At 41.9% G+C, this 16,907-nt stretch overlaps 6 protein-coding genes across 6 annotated transcripts; all 6 read left to right on the top strand.

Annotated features, from left to right (window-relative positions):
• Positions 1-3,116: 3,116 nt before the first annotated feature.
• Positions 3,117-5,250, top strand: RB195_017594 (uncharacterized protein; the record flags this gene model as incomplete). Its single annotated transcript, XM_064184658.1, has 6 exons — positions 3,117-3,208; positions 3,326-3,399; positions 4,446-4,597; positions 4,670-4,870; positions 4,931-5,050; positions 5,128-5,250. 6 exons carry the CDS (start codon positions 3,117-3,119, stop codon positions 5,248-5,250), a joined length of 762 nt encoding a protein of 253 aa, XP_064040539.1.
• Positions 5,251-14,639: 9,389 nt separating this feature from the next.
• RB195_017593 (uncharacterized protein) lies at positions 14,640-14,996 on the top strand (the record flags this gene model as incomplete). The annotated part of the gene is made up of 1 exon (XM_064184657.1): positions 14,640-14,996. One exon carries the CDS (start codon positions 14,640-14,642, stop codon positions 14,994-14,996), a length of 357 nt encoding a protein of 118 aa, XP_064040538.1.
• Positions 14,997-15,014: 18 nt separating this feature from the next.
• On the top strand, positions 15,015-15,398 carry RB195_017592 (uncharacterized protein; the record flags this gene model as incomplete). Its single annotated transcript, XM_064184656.1, has 1 exon — positions 15,015-15,398. One exon carries the CDS (start codon positions 15,015-15,017, stop codon positions 15,396-15,398), a length of 384 nt encoding a protein of 127 aa, XP_064040537.1.
• A 23-nt stretch (positions 15,399-15,421) lies between these two features.
• On the top strand, positions 15,422-16,470 carry RB195_017591 (uncharacterized protein; the record flags this gene model as incomplete). Its single annotated transcript, XM_064184655.1, has 2 exons — positions 15,422-15,491; positions 15,557-16,470. 2 exons carry the CDS (start codon positions 15,422-15,424, stop codon positions 16,468-16,470), a joined length of 984 nt encoding a protein of 327 aa, XP_064040535.1.
• Positions 15,727-16,470, top strand: RB195_017590 (uncharacterized protein; the record flags this gene model as incomplete). Its single annotated transcript, XM_064184654.1, has 1 exon — positions 15,727-16,470. The coding sequence occupies one exon, from the start codon at positions 15,727-15,729 to the stop codon at positions 16,468-16,470; it is 744 nt and encodes a 247-aa protein (XP_064040536.1).
• A 43-nt stretch (positions 16,471-16,513) lies between these two features.
• Positions 16,514-16,873, top strand: RB195_017589 (uncharacterized protein; the record flags this gene model as incomplete). The annotated part of the gene is made up of 1 exon (XM_064184653.1): positions 16,514-16,873. The coding sequence occupies one exon, from the start codon at positions 16,514-16,516 to the stop codon at positions 16,871-16,873; it is 360 nt and encodes a 119-aa protein (XP_064040534.1).
• Between the last annotated feature and the right edge of the window lie 34 nt (positions 16,874-16,907).

Genomic DNA, 16,907 nt, shown 5'->3' with positions numbered 1-16,907 from the left:
TCAGATTCTGTGCACATTGTAAAGTCAGGAAGATTGCAAATAATTTCGTGATAAAGAGGCAAAGAGAAATATTTCAGATAGATTTCTAGAAAAAAGGCAAGCTCTTCAAAACAGTCACATTTTCCTACATCTCAGTTTTTTTTAAAAATTCAAATGGGGAAAACGGTGAAGCCCTGGACTAATATAACATTTGATAGGGAAAACCCTCAACTATAACATACTTGAAGAGGATTTGCTTAGCATCAAGTTAATTCGAGATATTGTACTTTATCCAAGATCATACACTTTTCAGTGACTATCTTTTGCAAATATCTTTATTCTGACAAGTTTTCCCATTTTAGGAAATGGGACGGCGTTGAGAGAAAATCACCCACATTTTCCTTCATAAAGATTAACAAAACCTCCATATGCAGAATTTCTACTTTCCGGACCCTCTGGTTATCCAAAAATTTGAATGTCCACCAAATGTCTGAGAATTTTAAGTTTTTCGCTATCTAAGTTTTCAAAAACTCGCAGAACAAAACGGCTTGACTACACACTACTGCACACGAATACTGTTTTTTGTAAGGAAAACCTTTCCTCCAGCCCTAACAATGTGCACATAATCTGAGCTTCTTTGACTATTCAGTTCTGCTTGATCTACGTTCAAACTGCTGAGAACCATGTGTAACTAAACGTTTCATCTTTTAGGAGTAGTTTCAAGTATCTGCCTCTTTTGCGAAAATTTGGTTAAAGATATCACCCCTCCCCCCTAATCTGAGGTGGTACGGATTTCAGGTGGAGTACTCGTATACGGGATCGTAGATTATGGAGAGAAAGGTGATTCCGTCCATTCCTTCCTAATTACCGTAAAAAACGCCCCGGAAGATACAGCTTCGAGCGATCCGGCGCGCTATTTTCTACAACGAGTTCGATTGGAGCGCGCCAGCCTTGTGCACGCGCCTCATCTTTCGTGCCGTTTTTACGGCAACTAGGAAGAAATGGACGGGATCACCCCCCTCTCTATAATCTACTATCCCGTTTAAGAATACTCCACTTGAAATCCGTACCACCTCAGGATTCGTGGGATGATGCCTTTAAGTGGGGTGTTGAACCTTAGTGATCCCATTGTAACATTGTCACGTTGTACATCTTTAGAACAAGACGTTGATGCATCCATGTTACTGTCTTTCGGACTAAACTTAATGTAGTACTTTGTAATGTACGTAACCACTTGATATTATTTGATGTAATATTTTGTGGTAAATTGGTAAAGGGTAAATTGTGTATCTAAATAAGTATCCACAACAGTATAAGGGTTGTAAATTATTTTTACATTTCATAATAACCATGTTTCTTAACTCTTACTAACACTAATAAATCGGAAATATCATCCCTATTATTAGCTTCAAAATATACTTGACCAAAATAAATACTTATTTGTAGCTTTTGTAGTTTCTCAAGGAAGTGCGAGTTTAATTTAAGCTGATGTAATTTGATCCGCACACGTCGAGAATCTACAGCCTTGCATTTGTATGTCTTCTTTTCTCTATTTTCCGAAGTCCTCTTCTTACTTTAGCAGCAGGTGTAACCCAACAATATGATTACAGAAGAATGCAAATGTAAGTAGCTTCTTCGCTGCTATATACCGTTGTCAGGGAATGAATTTTCATATGGAGCGCATTCTCGAAAAAAGAGATTTACCTCATCGCACTATTCCTTCTGCGAAAACTAATCTTTTAATCAGTTTGAAAAAAAAGCGACGGTAACTTCAGTGGACACATTGTTTTTTGCACAAGTCCGTAGTCAAAGTACTGTAATCAGAGTCAAGGATTCTCCCATTTGGGGATCATAAAAGGAACAGGTCGCATGGGAGAGGTCGAAAGAGTGTGTTCGGTGGGCAGTGGTGAATGGAGGAGAGCATGATAACCAGGACAAAATATTACGTGGTATTAAATAACTAAACACATTACAAAATATTACATCAAATAATATCAAGTGGTTACGTACATTACAAAGTACTACATTAAGTCTAGTCCGAAAGACAGTAACATGAATGCATCAACGTCTTGTTCTAAAGATGTACAACGTGACAATGTTACAATGGGATCACTAAGGTTCAACACCCCACTTAAAGGCATCATCCCACGAATCCTGAGGTGGTACGAATTTCAAGTGGAGTATTCTTAAACGGGATAGTAGATTATGGAGAGGGGGGTGATCCCGTCCATTTCTTCCTAATTGTCTGAGAAGGGCATGCAGGTATCTGTGGATACTGTTCCCTCGTTGTGAGTACCCAGTCTGAAGCAGTCTCTATGGTAAGTCGTGCATGCCTCACCCTGGTCCAGAATTAAAGACATCTTGAGCAATGTGAGATTTGACCGCTTTTCACCGATCGCCATACCGACGTCTGTAACGCCAGGGCTCAGTGTGCAGGGTACTAAGACAGTCAGAGTACTGTAGCAGCAGATAGACCCTCCCCCATACTAAGCAGCCCTGCCATGGCAGGCTTAGCTTTCACCGCAGGCCATCACCCATATTTATGTGTATGTATGTATGTATGTATGTATGTATGTATGTATTTATGTATGTATGTATGTATGTATGTATGTAAGTATGCATGTATGAATGTATGTAAAAGCAAGGCAGGTCCTAATATTAAGGGACACATTTGAATTTTGATTCTTCTACAGATCCCTCACAAGGAATTTGGAACTCATTTTACTTTTTTGTTGTCCTTTTCGCTTGATGGAGTATTTAAAGTTTAAAAAAAGGATAAAGTTTCTGGCGTTAATCAATCCGCTTGGGATGCGCCCCCACGTTCACTTCAATTTAGAATCGTTTGAGGTTTACGAACGTGAATCTGGCCCATACAATGACTTGCGGTGGCTAGCCGATGTGTCAAGTCAGTGCTTTTATCCTCCCAGACAAGTCTGGTACCAATTTATCGACCCCGGAGGGATGAAAGGCTTGGTGAGCACTAGGGCGGATTCGAACTTCCGATCGATCGTGCAGGAAGCGGAACCTCTAACCGCTACACTACACCCGCCCCTATGGAGTATTTAACGTCCAAACATTATACTCGTATCTTATTTGTATTTATTCCATAAAAAATTTGTCCATTCTTTTTTTTCAGAATGGATTTCTTCCTAACGATGGACTTTACTGCTCTTTTTCTGGAAATCCTAGCCATTGTTCTCAACGGCATTGTACTACTGGGATTTTTTCAGTACGTTCAGATAAGAGTAATAATAGTACTTCAATATTTACTAAAAGTTTTATTTTGTGCATCAAAATAGTTTACATTATTGAAGTGCATAAATGGATTCTCATTGTGTTGGTTTAGCACGAAGAGAGATAGCGCTTCACTCCGACTCCTCAGCTACCTCACATTGACGGATTTTCTTCACGCTGTCACAAGTAAGCTAAGTAGTAAGTAAGGTCCTAGTTAGCGCTGAATGAATTGCTTGAGCAAATGCAAACAGCTAGATTCCCAAAAATAATAGCTACTAAGAGCTACTGTGACTTAATCCAGCTTACTTTCCGAAAAGTGAAGTTTATCAGGGAGGTATTCGAACTGCAGCAGACCTTCTCAAATCTATGTCGCCAGTTGAGGTAACGAATCTTCCAAGATTCTTGATGACGCGTAGTGCGTTGAGAATGCTGCCTTGGTGCGAATTTATATTCATATTTATATATTCACTCTATCATGGAATCGGAGGTACTGCCTGCACTTCTACGATGATGATCTAGCACAATTGAATCGGGAAACTTAAACTATTCGGTAGTTATGAAAAGTATGCCATGACTCAAAGGACGCTCCTATAGCTAGACATGTAATTTCCGGCCAGATATTGCAACAGAATTTAGGAACCTTTTCAAATTCTAGAAACAAAACATCACTCTACTCACCTTCTTGAAAAAACAACTCGCTATAACAAAGAATTTTATGCATAAGTAGATATAGTGGCTCTTGTGTAAAAATGTCTGTGATCTACGCGTAAAAACCCCTACATTTTGCAGCGTCGTTTAAAGTGTCCATAAAAAAACCCTTTTTGGTCACATTCTAAGGACACCTGCAAAACCCTGTACTGCTTGAAAGCGGAAGTTCCCGATCGAAGTGCTGAAAAAAGATCTGAAGACAATTGAAACTCATAGCACGTTAGGTCCCGCAGGATATGGAACGACTACAAATAGGTTGATGCTTGTTAAAGGCAGGATTCAGGGAAACTCTCGATTTTGGACTTTCTCCAGTAGTAGATAAAGCTTCGGACTTTTTATCGGCAAATGTCATGACAAAAATGCGAAGTACTATATATATCCACGAATCAGTGGAATCAGTATGTGTATATATGTATATGTATATGTATATGTATACGTATATGTATATGTATATGTATATGTACACGTATATGTATGTTTATTGAATGAAATGAATGCGGATCCCGAACATTGCTCTTTTTTAGTGGTGTTTCACACCATATATCTTATTCATATGTGGAATCCTTCTGAAATTCGAATGAATCCTTACATTGTTATGCTGACCAGCACACCATTAACCTTACAACTAAAGATCAATCTCACGTTGACCGTTGCCATCGCACTAGACAGAACGTTGGTGAGTCCACTTTTACAGTTCTAGTAAATACTTGATATTGCAGAGGGTGCAGTTACATCAAAATATTTTTAGGCTCTCTGTGTACCAGTTCGGTACAGGATGATCTCACCATCATTATTCGCCACTAGCGCCATCTTTCTAGCAGTCTTGTGTGGTATTTCAGATATAATTGTCGAATTTACGCTCTCTCCCATCTCTCCAAAACCAAACTGTGCAGCTGTCGGTTGCTTTGTCAGCATAGCTTTTCGTAACTACTGGGGAACATCTAACATGGTATGGTTGTCGTGCTTATCACTCTCTAGTCGTTGTTCATACTATGAGTCGTGGTTGCAGGTGTTAGGACTAGCTGTAATTTTGCTAACAACATTTCTACTAATAAAATTACGCCAAGTTGAAGCACGATCGAGACAATGGAGAGCTATTCAGAAATTCGAGGGCACAAAATTCACACAGGTAGGAGGAGATGCGGCTTGAACGACTCATCTCATCGAAACATAGCGTAGTAGTTGTCGATTGTGTTCATCTTTTAGGGAATCCAATTTGGAAAAGTTAAACAGAAATTGGAGGACGCATCTAATATTACTAAGGTCGAATCTAACAGTTCACGCAGCGGCAGACACGTCGCTCATCCGACAGAGCACCTCGGCGTTTAATAGTTGGGCTCCAGTCACCTAAAACTCGGTGTAGTTGTGTGAGCAGCTGCATTCGAAACGGCGCGGTGGGACCAGTAATTGCCGCCGACAGCACTATGTCCTAGACGTTGTGACTCGACTATATACAACACCCCACGTCCAACCGGAAAAGCAAATAAATCAAACAGAAAAAGACCATTAAAAACCAAATACTACAAAGAAAACGGGCAAAGCAAGCCCCGTAATACACACCCCGCAACCCCATGGGAACCCACGGAACACCCAGAAGGAAGGGCAAGGATGCTATTCAAATAACAAAATTTCTATAAACCGAACAGGAGGCTATTAGACATTTGGACCCCAAACATATGGCAAATTCCATCTCTCAGAAAACGAAAGTGCCACGAAACTAATAAAAGCCAACTCCGCAAAACCCGAAATTTCAGGAACAACTGACCAACAATAGTTTATATATAAGTTCTAGGTTCAAAACGTCTAGTTTTCCAGGCCAACTCAACATACCTATTCGTTATTGGTCCAATTAGCAGCGTCAACGGCAGAGTGAACGCTCGTCTCGCGATAGACCTCAGAACCTCTCCTCGAAAGTGAATAGGCAACATGGAGACAGCGGTCATGGTTTCGAGACCAAATGGAGAAAATTTCGTTTGTTCACAAACAGAAATTCACCCTGAATTCTTCAGACCCAAATAGCTAGTTCTTCACAAAGAGACGCTCTTCAAAGATGTAATCACTTCATTAAATACTCAAAATTAACACACTCCGCCCACTTATAGACAGGCACATCATAGCGGAATGGTGTCGCGGCCCAGGCACAGGCATCCACACCTCGAAGGTGACCCGTCGGCGTCACAGAAACAAAGTTGAACAAAGACCAGGACAGAACCAAAGTGTCTTATTTTAAAAACAGCAGCGATAATAATCGCCAGGAAAAAAACACAAACAAACTAAAAAAAAAAAAAAAAAAAAAAAAGAAGTACGAATAGACGAAAACACCAAAACCAAACAGAAATCAGATTCCCCAAAACGTCTAATGTACATGTTTCTTTTTTTCAGGAGGTTTGTTTTGTTTGTTTGTATTTCTTTCCGAAAGCTTGTGAAATTGGAGAAGCTGTATGGTTCCGTTGACTGAGAACTCTTTAGAATTGTTGGCACTGTTCATTTATGTTCAAACATTATTGTCTCTCTGTGACGCCGAATCGCCAGAGGAGTCACCTATCGAAGGTGTGAGATGCCTGTAGACCGTGCCTGGGCCGCGATAACCATTCCAGCTATAGAATATCGCCTGCCCTATAAGAGGGCGGAGTCAGTGCTGAAATTTTGAAGTATGTAAATGAAAGTGAATTCAACATCATTCGAAAGAGCGTCTCTTTGTGAAAAGAACTAGCTATTTGAGGTACTGAAAGAATTCACAGAGGCTGCAAAAATTTCTGTTTTGTGAAAACAAACGAAATTTTCTCCAATTTGGTCACTCGAAAACCATGACCAGCTGTCATCCAATGTTAGCACCTAATTCACTTCTCGCAAAGGAAGAAGAGTTCTAAGCAGGTACCTAATCGCGAGACAGAAGCGTTCATTCTAAGCTGTTGACAGCTGTTCAAAAATTGGACCAAATAACGAAATAGAGTAATTTTGAAAGTTTGACACTGGAAAAAACTAGACATTTTCAATGCTAGAAGATTACAATATGAACTTGTCACGTACAAGTTGTTTGCTAAAAAATTTCCGAGGAGATTTTTCACAGCTTTGAAAGCATGGCGCTTTATTAATCTTCGATAGAGCACTTTCGTGAATTTCTGAGGAGAATGGAAATTTCGAAGCAACATATGATGTGGGGTACCAAAATGCTCTAAATAACCTCCTGATTACGGATGTAATAAACATTTTGTTCAACTTCGAGAAATAAGCGGAAATCCTATGAACACCCCTTCCTTCCATGGAGATGTATCCGCGGGATATTCCAATGGAAAGATTGCGGAGGTGTGAAAGTAATTAACGGGGCTTGAGGAAACTTTGCCCGTTTTCAGACCACACATTTGTCAAAAGTAAATTCTCGAAGTATATTTGAAATCAGTCATTTTTTTTTTTTTTTATTTTTTTTTAATTTTTTTTTTTTTTATTTTTTAAAATTTCCAGGGTTTTGGGGGGTTTTATCCTTTGGGGGGGGGTTTTTGGGACACAAGTTAGTAGCGGTGTTGTACGTTTGTTTCACTGTAGATTTTCAAAACAACAAAACAATTTTCAAAGCAGTTGTGACAAGTCCAACCCCTCGAATGCCGGTATGTCCGGTTTGCGTTCTCTCCACCCTCTCGCTCATCATAAGGATACCAATGCACCAAATCCAGATTGTAGCAATAAGCGCCTTCAGTTCAGTTGTTTCAACTCCTCCGTTACATCACACAGTAGAATCAAAGCCATCTGAAGCTTGGTGCAATTGCGCAAGTGCTAGCGGTTGAGATCGAATGGAGACAATCTCTATTCATCTCTGCACTTGAAGTGGAGTTAGCGAGGGTCCCACCCCGATAGTAATCACTGCCTCTACGTCGCCGCTTTGATCGCCGGCGCTCGCGCAACTAGGCTTCATTTTTGCGTGTCCAGAGCTCCTTCCAAATAGGAGCATCGTGCAATGGTGGACAGGACCCGGTCAAGACTGTCTGGATCCGGAGAGGCTTGGGATGCACTAGGCACCACATATCGGCCTAGCCCCTCCGAGCCCATGCACCGCTTCGATTCCCTCTTAGAGGGTCTCGGGGCTTCCCTTTTGTCATTTCCCACGCACAATCCCGCTCCTCAAGATGTATAAAAGTACATTGTGAGACACGATCGATCATATAAGTGTTTTATCTCAAAAACAAGTGGTATTGTGGCAATAATGGCGTATATGTATACGCAAAAGTGGAAGACATAATTGTACAGTGGGATTAGTCAGATGTTCAAGTGGTCGTGGCTCTCGGCGTGGTTATGTGGTTAGCGGCCTGATGGATCGCCCCGTTGAATACGGCCAGCCAAGAATAAAGTGTTATGTTTGAGCGATTTTAAGAACGCACACTAATTTTGAATACGACAATATATTCAAAATACAAACGGAAGGAGCGAAAAGTTGCATGCAGAAGTGATAATGAAAGAACCGGGCTCAGAGCATTGGGAGCTGGTCTTTAACTTCGCTGGCTGGCGCGCGAATGCTAGCGTAGCGTTGCGATTTTCCCGTCGTCGCGCCGATTGGGAATGTAGTGTGTAGGACACGAAAATGTCGTTTTGACCTGATAATAGCTACTGTAGTAAGCATAGTAAGTGCAGTATGATATGACGAGTTTATTGCGTCAATAACGGATGAGAATAACTTTTGTAACCCTGCGCAATCACGTGCCAAAAAATATTCCAATTCAACTTATGACTAGAGTAAGGCAGACTTTTAAGGCAGAAAAGGGCAGATGCTCCGAAGTTCCCCCTGAATCCCTTCATCCCCTAACGGACTCGGATTTGATTTGAATTTTTTATTTGGCGATCCGGAAAATCCGCAATTTCACAACGAAGGACACGGACAAACGTTTTGGGTTAGCAACAAGTTGATATATTGATCTTGTTTATGTCTTGTGGTCATGAAACCGGTCCCCGAACAACGAGAGACGTCGTAGGGTTACCGGTGAACAACGAGGTGTGAGAACTAAAAAGCACAAACAATTAAATACTGAGCAATAAAATTAGCGCCGAAGCAAGTCATTCCCATATTCTTGGTTAACTCACAAAAGCTCGAAAGAAATCATTCCATTTTGAGAAAAGAGTTCACACTGCCTCTTTCTCATCAAAGGGGGAGTTTTTTTTTTTTTTTTTTTTTTTTATTTTTTTTTTTTTTTTTTTAAAAAAAAAAAAGGAGAGAAGAGAAAAAAAACCTCTTTCCAAATGTTTTTTGTTTTTGTGTTTTTTTTCCGAATCTTTGGTTGAGAGATTGAATATCTAGGTTGGTATGTGTATCGTTTTATAAAATTTTACTAGTAGATGTTTCCATCATCCATATAAGCAAACAAATCAAGCACTTCATCGCAGAAATTTTTTTTTCAGGCGAATCGGTCTTCTAAGTGCGTCCTATTATGTTCTTTGGTTTGTCTCACAATTCCAAGTGTACTGGTAGGCGGTGGAGAACTGCTCAATCTTCCCTTGTTTGAGTATCTAGGGCCCTTCTACCTAGTAGGTCTTCTTTGTGCAAGTAAGCCCTTTTACATCATTTCTGTGGAATTATGAAATAGTTAACGATTTGGGTCAATTTAGGTTGTCTCAACAGCGTTTCTCACATAATCTTCAATAAGGAAGTGCGAACAAACCTTAAAACGTTCATCGCCGAAGTGCGATCTAATGGCTGGAGACATATTGGCCGGAAAAAAATCGATACTGCTGTGAAGACCATAACTAACCTATCACAAATGCCCAACGATATCACTCCTCGAACGAAGTAAACTTCTTTCCGCCAGCAATTGCTTCTACTTCTTTCTATGTTTGTTCTTTAGCTTGCGAGAATATTCTGTTGGGCCTCTGACAGTGGAAAATTCTCACAATTTAGTTTTTAAGTATACAGAAAACACGGAATATACCATCCAGATCCAGAAGCAAAATGGATCAAAAAAGTCGTTCTGATCACCTTACACTTCTTACATCAGCTAGAGTAACGAAGTTGGAGCACGTAATATCGTAAATAACAAAATCACAGGGCAATGCAATTTTGACAATTTTATGAAGGTGAGGCCATTTTGCATTCTTTTCGTTTCAAAACTCGTAATGAGGAAGGGTTGCACCGTCAAGTAAAATACTCAGTTTGGTGACTCTTCCCCATATAACTTCTGTTCTTTCTTGCTTCTTGTTCATGTTCTTGCTGTGTTACCTTTTCATGACATAAGGTAAACACTAGTTAATATGTTGTTTTTTGAGTATGCAAAGTGTCTAAATGTTTTCTGTAGGCGCTGTTGGAGAGGTTTGAATGGGTAAATCAATTATGGCTTTGACGGTTCCGAGAATCTAACGGAGACGATGACCAGTTCAAACAAATCGGTGAAAACCGTCATATTTCTAAGAAATAGGATGTATAAGACTTGATCATACATTTTGTAGTTCCACATCCTCTGTCAACCGTATTCAGTAAACAGCTGTGAGATCTGGGGTATGGAATTGTATTATACAGTGCAATTTCATAACATATTGGTTTCTCCTTTTGTACCAAATGATTAAAATAGTAAATAAATAAAGTGTGATTACCACAATAGGTGTTGGTTCCCACAAATGTGAGGATTTGTTCTCTGCAACAACTATTTCACAAGCAATGTGAACACCTGATGGCCTGAATGATACCATTTGTATGAGAAAAATTACATTAATAAACAGTTTTGGCTAAATTTCCATGTGAAAATACGAATGTGATTAAATTTTCATGTGAAAATACGAACAATACATCTTATACATGAGATCATCGCTTTCAACATATTTATGAAATATTTCCTTCCATTCAGAAATACGCAATGAAAGAAACCCTTTCAAGCACTCTGCGCAAACTGCACACACTCTGCAACTCTCCAAAGGAGAACCACACACGCCTTGGAAAAAAAATCAAACCGAAAAAAATTAAGGATTTCCGAAAAAAAGAACATTGCCATTAGTGCTAAGCGAGTTTAGAGCTGCAACGTTTCTTACATTTGTGTACATTTTTTAATACAATCAAAAAACTTTTCTTTTCTATCCTTACCGCAATCTACCCACTTATTGCAACTTCTGACTAAGACAAAAAAGAACCCCTTCGATTATTGACTTATCGATCTGCTCTGATTCCAGAATGTAGTATCCTTCAAAATCGCACAAATCTCCCCTCCTGAGAATGCAGTGGGAAAATTGGAGTGGGATAGATAAAATGGGATTGAAAACTAATTGCCACAGCGTGCGAAATCTTCGTTTCGCTGACCTCATCGTCTTTGTGATAGCAAAAAATTACGAGGAAGGATGTTGATGTTCTATCGTGTGAAAGAATCTGTTCAATAAAGAAAAGTTGATGCCTAAAAAGAACAGTCAAGTGACTCTCCACCCATACACAGCGAGGTCAATATATCCGAAAGCTCCAGCTGAATGTCGTTTAATTTTGAAGTGAATGATGAATGGCTTGAAACTAGACTTGATTGAAGGGAACGGCTTGAGAATCATAAAGAATTTAGGCAATGAGGCAGATTAAGAACATCTGGCGTTTTGTTCACTCCTTTCAAACTGCCTTCCTTTCTTTGACCACTGCTCTTTTCACAAGAAAAAGAAAAAGAATAAGGGGCCTACGCCATGGAACAGTTCATAAAAAAAGTGGTGGTAGAAGTACTGAGTTCCACGTAAGTAAAGGGACGATTGGTCGTCTTCTACGCCCGAAGGTTATGGACCGTGACATACTTGCCAAGGAAAGTGAAGAAAATTTCAATAGGATAGAATTATTGGGACCAAAGGTGTAAAGATTTTATAATCGTCGATTTAGCCTCAATCAATAGACGGAGTAAGGAACAGAAACATTAATGTGAACGGGTTAGAAAGAGGAATTCTTCTCTGATGTTCTTCAGTGAGGAGTGGGAGGAAAGCTACGTATTTATAGCACACTAGGACTCAATATATGTGGGCCTGGTAGACAGAAATCAGGAAGGTCACACTAGACAGGCAAGATACAAGCATCTTAGGAAAGTTCTTGAAATTTTTAATTGTTTACCTGGGGGTTTTATCACCCTAATTAGACAAACCGAAACGGCGATTTAGTGGAATGTGTTTATTATGCAGTAGGCAGAGAATGTGAGCGACGTAATGAGTGGGCAGAGCGTTGTCTGCCGCATTCTTGGGCGGTACAAGTCGCTATGCCACGAAAATAACCACAACAGCGAACGGTACTTTATACCACGCCCCTTATCTATCATCGGGGTCGATGATGCTGCCACGGGCGACAACAACACAAAGTAATAAATTAAAATAAGTCAAAAGTAACTAGCGTATCAATCCACTTGGGATGCGCCAACGCGTTTTACTGGAATTCGTAATCGTTGAGGTTTTGGAACGCGTCTTGGCCTACACAATGACTTGCGGGGACCAGCAGATGGTAAAGTCAGTGTTTTTATCCTCCCAGACAAGTCTGGTACCAATTTATCGACCCCGGAAGGATGAAGGGCTTAGTGAGCTCTAGGGCGGATTCGAACCCTCGACTGTGTGGCTACAACGGACCTCTAGCCGACTGCGCCACACCCGCCCTTTTAAGTAATAAACTACGACAACAAATTCTAGTTTGACAAATATTTTCCTTCGTGCGGCTCGACTGCTGCGGAGTTTGTGAAGTGGCGTGGGTGGTGGGTTGACATTGAGTTGATAGTGGCTTCTCGATAGTGAATTGCTGATGGTGGTTTGAGAGTTCGGCTTGGTGCAGGTGCGTTGATGACGGCTGGTGGCTTATTGATGACGATGACGATTGGCGTTGAGATAGTGCTTACTTCTTGTATGAACTCTTTGTGCGCGGCTGCTCTAGCTCGTGATAATAGTCTAATCCTACTAAAATATGTGGGGTTTGGTGTTGTCCTCTGAGTTTCGTGTTTGTTAGACAAACATTGTTCTCTTTGAGAAATTCGATGTCAACTGAACTTAGGTTGACGCTTGGAAAACCACTTGTTATCAAAGGTTTAGTCCGGATTTTCATGTTGATCACTTCACCGAAGGCTGTACCAATTCTCATATGTACTACGTGACTTTTGAAGCGCTCAGTATGTCCACCTATTCCGGACATTGTGCAGATTTCAGTTGTTTCTCGAGGTAGACCAAAACGTTCGGCTAGTGATTCTTCAATCACCGTTTTCTGTGCTCCAGAATCAAAGAAAAGGAGCACTTTCTCAAATTCTTTCTTATTGCAATTCCAAATGTTCCCTTCAATCCTCATTAGTACTAACTGTGATGCGTTATTTATTGATTCTATATCTGAAGATAATTTCTCAGCACCCGCGTGAGTATTATTCGACTTTTCTTCCGTCGTTATGATTTGCCGGATTTTTCCGGTCGCGATTCGGTGCGTATATCGTCGCGTGTTCTTGGGTTATTCTCATCATTTATATTCCTTTGACTTGAATCCCATGCTGGTACCTGATTTTTCTGCTGCTTTGTTTCTTTCCAGCATTTCCAACATCTGTTATCACCTTTTATTACTTTGCGCAGACTGCTTTGGTCAGTTACTGTTCTGCACAACATTCGTGGATGATGACCCTTGTGGCAAAATAAGCACCACTCATTAGCTAAAGGTCTCTGGCTGATGTATTTCTCCTTTGAAGTAAGCACTTTATTGTTTGTTGAGTGACCCAATCTGTTTTCGATATAACCTTTTGCGGCAACATCTTTCTTTATCTGCGCCAGAAGGTCCTCGATTGTTTGCTGCTCGAGTGCTTGGCCAGATATCAGAACAGGTTTTATGATGTCCTGTGAGAATTTTGTCGTACATCATATCCTGCCGATATTTGATTGACCAAGACTTTAATTTGATCGGAAACAGCTTAACAATTATCTGCTAAGTTGTTAGCTGGTCTCGTATTAACCAGTTTTTGCACTATTTTAGACCTGTTTGTGGTTTTATTGCAGTATGTTTCCTACAATGTTTTTATGATCCAGTTGTAGTTTTCTGGGATCAGTTTTATGTCTTTTATGGCAGTCTGAGCTCTCCTTCTCAAGCTTTCTTTGAGTAGCGGTATTTTTTCCATGACATTTAACTCTTTGCTTTTATGAACTAGTGTCCCGAAAATCGCCCAGTATTCGGCGAACTCTTCAGCATCTCCGCGAAATTTCGGTAGAGATGTTTGGGGAGGTTTTGTCGATAGATAACGGAAATGTTCTGTTTGATTCTGTACCGAGTCGACTGAATTTGGCAACCCTGATTGTATAGTCCACGGATCTCCCTCACTAGAGGGATCACAGCCGGTTAGTCGCGAGGCTACGTGGCGCGTCCCCGGCTGGCGGATAGGGGGTTAATCGCGGACCAAAAGCGACCTTGTGCTTGCCCAGAGACGCAGGTGGATTCAGGAGATGGACTCCCTGTTTCTGCTGAGCCAGGACTGACTCATGACATCCTTGTATCCTGTCGGTCCGGCCAAAGCCTGCAATCAAGTGACTGGGAGGTGCAAGGGAGGCGGTTTGGAGTCGCCTCCAACAAATAAGCTCCACACGTCCAGTCCGGAAGAACGAAAGTTCTCCCAGCAACTCATGGGACTAGAGGCTTGCAACCTGCCCATGGGTTTTGAAACTTTTACGCAAGACACAATAATAGAAAAAAGTTTCCTGATTCCGGAGGAAAGCCTGGTACGGTAACGCCACATAGGACTAGGTTGCAGGAGTCATGTAGGCTACCAAAACGGAAAAGGACTAGGATGGCGATCTGTACTTATAACGCACGTACGCTTGCATTGGAAGCGGCCATCGAAGATCTGATGATGCAAGCCAAGAAGATCAAGTACGACGTTATCGGACTGACCGAGACGAGACGACGTCACCCTCTCAACGCCGTATATGAGACTGGAGAAGAACTGTTCTTAGGAACATGCGACAGTAGAGGTGTTGGTGGAGTTGGCGTCCTCGTCAAAACGAGTATGGCAAAGAACATCGACTCTTTCAAACAACTTACGACCCGAATCAGGCGTCTGCGGATGAGAAGATGTAGTCCAACACCAGCTTTGACTATCTTCGTCGCTTACGCTACGAAGGCGCTATCAAGCTACGAAGAATAAGAAGTCGACACTTTCTATATGGACCTGGAGGGGTTCTACCGAGAAGATCATGCTTTCTACAAGGTCAAAATTGGCGATTCCAACGTTAAAGTTGGCCCAATAAGGACGCCTGAGGAACTTCACATCGGGACCCACGGCCTACAATGGAATGACCAGGGAGAGAGGCTCGCCGAGTTCATCATGACGACTAAGACCATCCATGGGGACTCGCAATTTCAGAAGCCCTCTTCTTTACGCTGGACGTGGGAGTCACCCGGTGGAGGGTACCGTAATGAAATAGACCACATCATCGTCAATAAAAGGTTTTGCCTGACGGACGTCGCTGTTGTACCAAAGTTCTATACGGATCGCACCACCGCCTCCTCCGAGGAAGATTTGATCTGGGATTCTTCGCTACGCTAGTCGGCTTTTGGGAAGATTCCGCAATGGACAACATCGACGAGGAATATGACCGGCTTGTTGAACACCTTCACGACTGCGCAAAGAAGGCTGAGAGTTTTAAAACCACCAAAAGAGGCGCCTGTCTCTTGAAACTCTTGAGCTGATACGCCTGCGTGGAGCAGCACGAGCAGCAGGGAACCAAGAACTCACGTTCGAGCTCGCAAGGCTCTGCAGAGAGGCGATAAAGGAAGACCTTAAAGAGAGAAGAGCAGAAGTGCTGGCTGAAGCTGCAGAGGCGGGGAAAAGCATCCGCTATGCCCGTCGAGACTTCGCCAGTCGCAAGACGAGGATGACTGCTCTCCAGAACCCAAAGGGAATAGCCATTGCATCGAGAAGGGGGATGGAGAAAATCATCTACGACTTCTACTCTGATCTCTTCGACAGCCATGTCCACTTGCCTCCTCACCATCTGAGGGAAGGCGGACAAGTCATTCCAGAGGTTCTCCCGTCCGAAATACGACATGCTATCATGTCGGTAAAAAATCGTACGGCATCCGCTCCCGACAGAATAAGACCAGAACACCTGAAGAGCCTTCCGCCAGTACTCATCAACACCCTGGCGAGGCTCTTTACACGTTATCTGTCGGAATGCAGGGTTCCTAAACAGTGGAAGATCAGCAAGACCGTGTTGTTGTATAAAAAGGGAGATCCACATGACATCGGCAACTATCGTCCAATCTGCCTACTGTCCGTCATCTACAAGCTCTTTACAAAAGCGATCCTTAATAGGATTGAAAAAGTCTTGAAGGACAGCCATGCGAGCAAGCAGGGTTTCGAAAAGGATTCAGCACGATTGACCACTGTTTCGAAACTTATCAAGGTATCACGAGAGTACAAGATGCCGCTTTGTCTCACCTTCATCGCCCTAAAGAAGGCCTTCGACTCAGTTGAGACGGAAGCGGTCGTGGAAGCCATGGACAACCAAGGAGTCCCTACTCAGTATATAAAGGTACTTCGAGAGTTGTACAGTAACTTCACGACCGGAATTTCGTCATTCTACAAGAACATCATCATTGACATTAAGAGGGGGTGATACAATTTCACCTAAAATATTCACAGCCACCCTCGAGAACGCAATGCGAAAGTTGGAATGGGACAACATGGGAGTGAAGGTTGATGGTCGGCAGCTACACCATTTGCGCTTTGCTGATGACATCGTACTGATAACACCTAGCATCAGCCTGGCGGAACGAATGCTGACCGAATTCGACGAAACATGTGGATGCATCGGTCTTCAGCTGAATCTACAAAAGACGATGTTCATGCGGAACGGATGGGTCTCGGATGTCCCATTCACGCTCAACGGAACGAACATATCCCAGTGCACCAGCTACGTTCATCTCCGTCGGGAATTGAACATGATGAACGACCTGACCTCAGAGCTGGACAGGAGGAGACGAGGGGCTTGGGGAGCGTATAAGAGCATCGGGATATAGTAAAGAGGACCAAGAACACCCGGCTCGGGGTTCA

The sequence above is a fragment of the Necator americanus genome, chromosome II, assembly GCF_031761385.1.
Source record: "Necator americanus strain Aroian chromosome II, whole genome shotgun sequence".
NCBI lineage: Eukaryota > Metazoa > Nematoda > Chromadorea > Rhabditida > Ancylostomatidae > Necator > Necator americanus.
The sequence above is the reverse complement of the archived record's forward strand: the minus strand, read 5'-3'. Positions and strand labels throughout refer to the sequence as shown.